At 44.8% G+C, this 7,783-nt stretch overlaps 1 protein-coding gene across 1 annotated transcript in view; it reads right to left on the reverse strand.

Annotated features, from left to right (window-relative positions):
• The window catches only part of ALDH7A1 (aldehyde dehydrogenase 7 family member A1), a 15,865-nt gene extending 14,793 nt beyond the window's left edge, over positions 1-1,072 (reverse strand). The window contains exons 1-2 of the mRNA XM_057367772.1: positions 855-1,072; positions 702-755 (exon numbers count right to left, since the gene is read on the reverse strand). Of these exons, the coding sequence (XP_057223755.1) occupies positions 702-755; positions 855-1,034 (234 nt within the window). The 5' untranslated portion in view covers positions 1,035-1,072. The remainder of the gene's footprint in view (positions 1-701; positions 756-854) is intronic.
• Between the last annotated feature and the right edge of the window lie 6,711 nt (positions 1,073-7,783).

Here is a 7,783-nt window from a genome sequence, read left to right on the forward strand (position 1 = left end):
CAGAAACAGAAATTTTCATTTAGATGTTAAAGGAACCTCTATGAAAAATAACGATTTTATATATGTATGTCTACATATACAGATATATACACACACAGATATATATACCTCCTAGATATATATATACATCCTATTCCATCAGCCTCACTGGGCATCAARGGTTAATGGGATCCTAATACATAAAAGGAGTAGGTTAATACAATAGTGCTATTATTACACTACAAATTTTCACAAATTTACTACKTTAATGCCACGTTGCTCTTCTTCCTACTTCCCCCTGGGCCACACAGCTCTGCTGAATAGACACAATCTGCCCCTATTCTGCAACTCCCCTAGGAACAAATGATAAGGGAGGGRATCTTGCCTTGCCCTTCCCAACAATGWGCAARGCSAAGGGCTGGGAAGGGAAARAAAAAGTTTTWAAWAAATAAATAAATAAAGGCAAACAGCCTGTTTTTCTTCCCAGGACAGCCGCAGGCATATTGCCAGGAGTAGGCCCTGGCTGCGACCAGCCTCAGTGGCCGCCCTGGACTCAACATCCTCTGGAGTCCTGACGCGGTTTCGGAAGTTTGATGCCTTTCGCCAACCCGATCGCGGGCAGGGGCAGTGCCCAAACCTACGCCCCAGGACGCCTGGCTCCGGTCACAGGGTCCGCGGAGCTCCTCCCGCCCCGTCCCGGTGCTGCCCTCGGCTGCACTCACCTGCCGGACGCTGGCGATGGGCTCGTTGTTGGCGGGGCAGTACGTGGTCACCACCTAGAGCAGGACGAGAACGGTGAGCGGCRGAGCCTTTCACCCGGCGGAGAGAGCGCGACCCCCGMCGCCCCGCCGCCCCCCGCCCCCGAGCCCCCGCACCTGCCCGCGGCCGCCCCAGCGCCCGTTGTACACTCCCGGGTTCTCCTCCTGCAGCCCCAGCTCCCGCAGCCACGCGTAGCGCTCCTGGTTGATCAGCAGCGTGGACATGGCGGCGGCCGGCGAAGGCCCTGCCCGCGGCAGCGGCAGCAGCGCAGCGAAGGCGCGGCGAAGCCCCAGCATGACCGGCGGCCGCCAGCGAGGGGGGGGACGGGGCAATGGCGGTSGCGCCCCGCCCGCCCTCGGCCATTGGCGGCGCCGGGCCCGCGCCCCCCGCCCCGCCCCGCCTGAGCGGGCCCCTCTGATCCCGCCTGACCGGCTCCCCTGAGCGGGCCCCCCTGACCGGGCTCCCTTGACCGGGCTCCTCTGAGTGGAGCTTCCTGACAGGGCTCCCCTGACCGGCCCCCCCGATAGGGCTCCCCTGACCGGGCTTCTGACAGGACCTTCCTGACCGGGCTCCTCGGACTGGCCTYGCCTGACCGGGCCTCCCTGACAGGGCTCCCCTGGTCGGTACCCCTGACTGGGCCCGGCTGACCCGCCCCACTGATCGGCTCCCCCTGACCCCACCTGACAGGGCTCCCCGGACCATCTTCGCCTCCCCGGGCCCCCCCGACCGGGCCACCTTACCCCTCAGGGGCAGCACAGCGCAGTTCATGTCCTTTCCGAAATCCACCCCCAGTCCTCTTCTTTTTGGGAAGGGACGGCTGAGATGGGACCTTATCAATGAGGTCTGTGARTATGTGCAAGAAGGGTGCCAAGAGGATGGAGCCAGGCTCTACTCACTGGTGACAAGCAATAGGACAAGGGGCAACAGGCAGAAAGTGATGCACGAGAAGTTCCACCTGAACACGAGGAAGAATTTACTGTGCGGGTGACTAAGCACTGGAACAGATTGCCCAGAGAGAGTGTGGAGTCTCCCTCACTGGGGATACTCAACAACCATCTGGACACAAATCTGTGCCATGTGCCCTGTTTTAGCAGTCAGGTTGGACCAAATGACCCACTGTGGTCACTTCCAGCCTCATATATTCTGTTTTTCATGTGAGTCCAAATGATCTTCAGGATTTGTAGGGGCAGAGGAGTTATTCCAAGTCAGGTGTTTATAATTGCTGCAGAAAATAAGAGCATGAGGTCATCAAAACAAGGGTAAAAATCTGTAGCTATACTTATGCAACAAATAATAACAGTAATATGTAGGAGTATGSACAACCCTGTCCATTCTCTAATACCATGTTTGAATCTCAGTTGAAAATCTCAGTGCCACTTTATCTACACCCCAGTGTTAGAGACATTATCATTTTTTTCCCACGGGCAGGACTAGTGACTGCACTTACTTGATATGCACTCACCTTGCAAAATTGGAAGTGATTTCTATCCCATATTTTTACTACAATTGCAATTCAGCAGCTTTGGAAATTCAGATGACTCACTGTGATCATGAAATATTGTTTGCTTTTAGGAATGCAATATCTTCTGAATGACCAAACCAATGAAGACTAAACCCTGATACTAAGATCTGAATGTCTTAGCCCATACTGATGGGATAGTAGAAAAATGCTATTGCTCTCAAGAATGCCATGATTTCTTTTTTGGTGTTCCACAGCTATATATTTTCCTTCATGTTAATTGCATTAACTATAAATAATAATTTGTCCTTTAAAAAAAGATTGTCTAAGTAATTTTGTAAAATGATTTTTTTTTTTAAATTATGTAAACAGATTAGCACTAAAAAAGAGTTTTGCCAAGGTTCAGGAGCTGGCTTTGCCTTTGGCTTTGCTACATGCATGATCAAATCATCTCTTGAAACTGGATTTGGTTACTATAAAACATACCAAAAGGCAACAATGTTTTCTTTCTGCAGACTTTCACCTTTTTTTGGTCTTACATATCTTTACATGATCAAACAGRTGTTTCATAACCACGTAGCTGCAACCCGTGCACTCTGTTCTAGCAAGAAATGTTACTCTCAAATATTTGRGGCAACTTAGTTTCAGTTCAGCAGTCTCTTCTCATCACCATGAGCACGCTGTTCCTCCAGCAGCAGCTGGGTGCAGCTATTGGTACAGTTGCTATTAGTTGAGCCACAGAGAAAGTCTGAAACCCTGGCACTATGCCTGACTTGGCTCTGTTCATATTTTTTGCTCCAGAGTGTCCAAGATGATGAAAATATCACTGTCCTTTGTGGTGCCAATGACAGGCCAAAGTCCTTTCTGGAAGGACGAGGAGCCAGCTTGTAGCAAGTAGCCAGTGATCAGATATGCAGGAGTAACTCTGTGAGTGGTATTGTTATTAACCATCCACCACAGTGAAGATGTGCTTAGACCTACATTCAGCCTCAGTGTGGAGCCCAATCTTTTTTCTTCCTGCTGTGTTCAGGTCCACATCTAAATCTAGGTATGTCTTCAGAAGTTACAAGCACAACAGGAGTGTGAATTCAGGCCAGTGTCTGAAACACAGCGCAGACACAATCTGTGCTTCTGTCCCAGAATTGCAAAGCAAGGCTAATGGCGGGAGAGTTGGCRGGATAGAAAAACATTGTGCAACAGCCAGATACATGGGAGCAGGAGTGGGAGAGGAAGCCCTATATCACACTACAGTATGTGGGGTTTTTGTATTTGTTCTGCATGGGCATCCTGAGCTTGATATTTTTAATCTTTATTTATTAGTCAGACTTTTAGAGAGAAATAATCTGTCTATGGTAAACTTAGTTTGCTGTGTATTCATGCTAGCATGACAATTTGCATTCTCCTTAGATGTGTTGTATCCACCACTGAGAGCACATATTGATATTTGTGGTATTTTTAAACTGTTCATAGAACTTTCTTCTGCCATAAGGCTGGAATTAAGTTTACTAAAATGTTWGTTTCTAACAAAGCTTTCAAACCTATATGAAAATACTAATTTTAGTGATGCTTGTGAAAGTTGGTAAAAATAAGTCCTCATCTTGTCCATCAAAGTTTCCTTCTTTAGAGATCTGAATCAGCAGAGCATTGTCACAGGAGCTCTTGGCTCCAACCTAGAGAAAGAAATATGGTAGTTAAATGGACTTGGAAAGAGAGGCAGTTCAACAATATCCCAGTCATGTTCAGGACATCCCAGAGCTTTTATGCTTCTGTGAAGTTACAACAGCTTCAACGCAGTACAGGCAATTCAGACAAAGGGGAGTGAAGAGGAAAAGGAGAAAACCTTCCAAAAACATGCTTAATATTTTCCTTGCTTTCACATATTTTTGCAGCGTGACAGAGCCTTGCCCCAAAGCAGCAGGCTCCTCTTTYCTGTTCACTTAACTGTTATTGCAGCTCATTTTCAGAAGGCACTGTGTATTTTTCTCAGTGGTACATGCAGAATGCAAAGAACTATGGTGATACATGCTCTCCGAAAGGTCAAAAGCAAACAATAAAATTTTTCTCTTGACTTGAGATATTCCAAATAGTGCTTTTTGCTTTTGAAGTTTTTCAGTTACTCATTTTTTGAAATTTCCTWTTTATACTGCACTGAAAGTGATAACTGCCAGGAATCACTTCAATCCTAAGAAATAGGCATAATATATTGTGTAGCCCATAAAGACAGAAAATKGTTTGAGATRTTAGAAAACAGCAACAACCACAACYAAACAAGGTATCTTGTCATGTGGACAATGCAACAAGGAATTCAGCATGCAAAAAAACAAGTGACTGTGTAATGGGCAATATTATCCCCTCTGGCAACAATCAGCAATGACTTAATACAAGAAGTGATCAGAGGATTACTTCAATGAGATCTGAGACTGAAAAAGAAGTTGGTTCAGCAACAGCCTTTGTACTCTGTCTTGTCTTCTTTCCATGCTGTCCATGCACTGATAAATCAAGAGTTGCAGTTATTCCTCCTAACCACACACCTCAGAAAGTAATCACTGCCCTCAAAGAAACATAGATTTCCAGACACAAGGGCAGCTAATATGCACATACTCTTTGGATTATGCAAATAAAACACGTGTAAAATGAAAGCATCCTTGGGTGCTCCTTGATGATCTAGATCATAACAAGGTCCTCTACCTCTTATACAGCCTCTTCCACCTGCAGAAAGGAGTTTAGAAAGTAAGTGATCGTCATTAGAACCATTTCACCATGAAGAAAATGGAGATCCAGAGAAGTCAGTTCACACACTAATGAGGGAAATCCCTTTGGACTTAAGTTTCAGTCTGGTATTTAGCCTTTACGCCTTGCTACTGTATCATTATCAACCGCCCATTGTGTTACAGCAGCAGAGTTATATAGACTGCAAGGGTACTTAAAGCACCTGTAGGGCTTTTCTTCTTTCAAATAACAGGTTCTTGGTAATATTAAAAGGACTAGTAAACCCACCTCACACAYACTTGGCTTGTCATGGGAGTTGTGTACCTCTTTACAYTGATGGGTGGAATAAATGGTCATTWACTTTACTCAGGCTGGCAGCCTGTCTCCAGTTGGGGTCTGCCAGGGATCAATACTGGGCTCCACATTGTTCAATATCTTCATAGACTATCTGGATTGATAATGGGATTGAAAGCACCTTCATTGACTTCACTGCTGATGCCAAACTTTCATGATCCTACGTGAAGGGATCACTCCAAAAAAACCCCAAACCTAAACCCAGAGCACAAATTATTTGAAATGTGGGACTTATAAAACAACAGGCCTCCGTCTCTAACCCCTTCATATCTTTCAAGGAGCATTCCTGGAAGTTCAGTCAGCCAGAGAGAAGCCAGCTGCTTTGCGCTGCTAATAGTGCTGAGGCCCTGAGATGGACATTAGATTTTTCTGTTGCTTAGCAGGTGAGGAAAGGAAGCAACAGGCCAACCACATKCAACATTTTACCCATGCTGATAACCTGTATCTCTTGTCTTGTAATGTTTATAATATAATCCTGCCTATCAACGAAGTAAAAAAAATGGGTGTTTGTGTAGCTATCATAACAATTTTTGCAAAGGTTTCTCTCAAGTGTAACATAGCATCTAAAAGTCTTTGTGGGTGGTAAAATTGCTGTGAAAAAAGCACCCCCACTGCCAATGTAATTATTCAGTGCTTTGCAGATTTGCATTTCTTGGCCTTTCAATATCACTGCTTGATGAGAAAGGTGCAGCTGATACAAGCACAAGGCAGAACTCTCTGTGATACATGTAGAAAATGGCTGCAAGGACATCAGGCAATTACAAAAAAAACAAAAAWAAAGATCATCCAAATGTTAGCTAGGGTGAATATGGATTTCATYATGACAACTTGCATATGAGAATAACAAGGATGACAGAGTTATAGAAGAGAATATACAAGAATGAAATGAGCAGATATTTGACAATATCTATTATGGAGGCATCATTATCTTTGAGATACATGGTTAAGTTCAAATCTTGAAAAAAGATTTATTTATTTATACTTCTCAATCTGGTTGAATCAAAGCCTACAATCACTGGAGACTTGGCATGAAATCAAAAGAGAAAAGAATTCAAGAGCTCAAATTCCATGTGAAGCTCCACAGGTTTTGAAGGACAAAGGTYACCTTCCTAGGAAACGTGGCTCAGCAGCTAGCAACACTCCTTTCTTCTGGACAATATCCTCATGAATCTTACAGATTTGGGGCAGAATGGGGCATGTCTGGAAGGGCCTTAGGTATAGAATAMTTCAGTGTTAATTCTTAATTCCAATCTGGACAAAAGCCAAGTCCTTCCCCTGTTTGTCTTGTTAGAGAGGAAGGGGGTTGTATTTAAYCCAGTCAGCATCCTTAGAGTAAATGTACCTGGAAAGCCTAGTCCCATGCATAAGTACAGTGATTACTGATCTTTCTAGGCTGAGAAAAATCTTTTCAGGACTCAACTCTTTTTCCAAAATGGAGGGAAATTATTTAACCCTCCTTTTTGAAGATGTTCAGTTRTGCAGTACTTTCTTCTCTCACTATACCTACCCTCAAAAAGAAAATACCCACTTCTGTACATGTACAGTTATTAATTTTTCATTCTGGTGCTCAGCAAGCCATCTAGRATTAACTAACATTTCATGGCAACCCTGAAATGTCTTGAGATTGCTGCTGGGATAGAATTGAAAACACCCAGGGTTAAACAAATCSTAAGTATCACATTACCTTGAACCATGTCTTCCACATTATTGGTTACTGTATAACGAAGTGGACTTGGTGGGGAACTGTCTGCAATTCAGCTTTATACACAGTGTCAGTTTGTTCAATTCAAACTACTGCAGCYGAAACATACCTCACATTCGGAATTCTGGGGAAGTCAGGAGTCAGTCTTAATGGATCAGTGCTTAAATTATGTGACAATTCCAAAACCTGAACTTCCTAGGGAGACCTAGGCCAAAAMCAGTAAGATCTGTGAGAAGCCAGGTTTGAAGGAGAGGTATATTTCCTAGGGTGTTCAACATCCTTCACAACAGGACTCTTCTGAGCATCACGATCATGTCATCCTTGTCTGCCTTCTCTGAGCTTGTTCCTTTGTGCAAGYATGTAGCCCAGACACAGCTATGGACAGCACAACAATAAGGGCAGATTACTTTTGTGCCTCCTTGCCCTGGTGATTCATAGGCCCAATGAATGGCAGGGACGTTTTGAAATGTTCCATGCCTAATAGGAGCAGTTCCATGTTCTGCCTTGCACCGCCACGCTTCCCTCTCCTGCAACCTMATCTCCAGTCTGTGGTGCTGGCGAGCAGGCTTGGGAATGATACTGGTAGATGTTTTGCCATCTGGTGGCAGTACATGGGGGAAACATCTCTAGCTTGTCACCTATACTCGCTCTCCAGGATGAGCAAAACCAGAACAGGTGAATGTGGTTGTAGCAACTGCAAAATGATTTTCAGAAGATTGAGAGCTACAGAGCTACTCAAATCCTGCAGAGACCATTATCTACCCATMTGTAGCTCTTGCATGCTCTCTGCATTCCCATGGTGGATCTGAAATGAAGACAGA

This window comes from Malurus melanocephalus, unplaced genomic scaffold, assembly GCF_030028575.1.
Source record: "Malurus melanocephalus ecotype Western Australia unplaced genomic scaffold, MMel_1.1 scaffold_84, whole genome shotgun sequence".
Lineage (NCBI taxonomy): Eukaryota > Metazoa > Chordata > Aves > Passeriformes > Maluridae > Malurus > Malurus melanocephalus.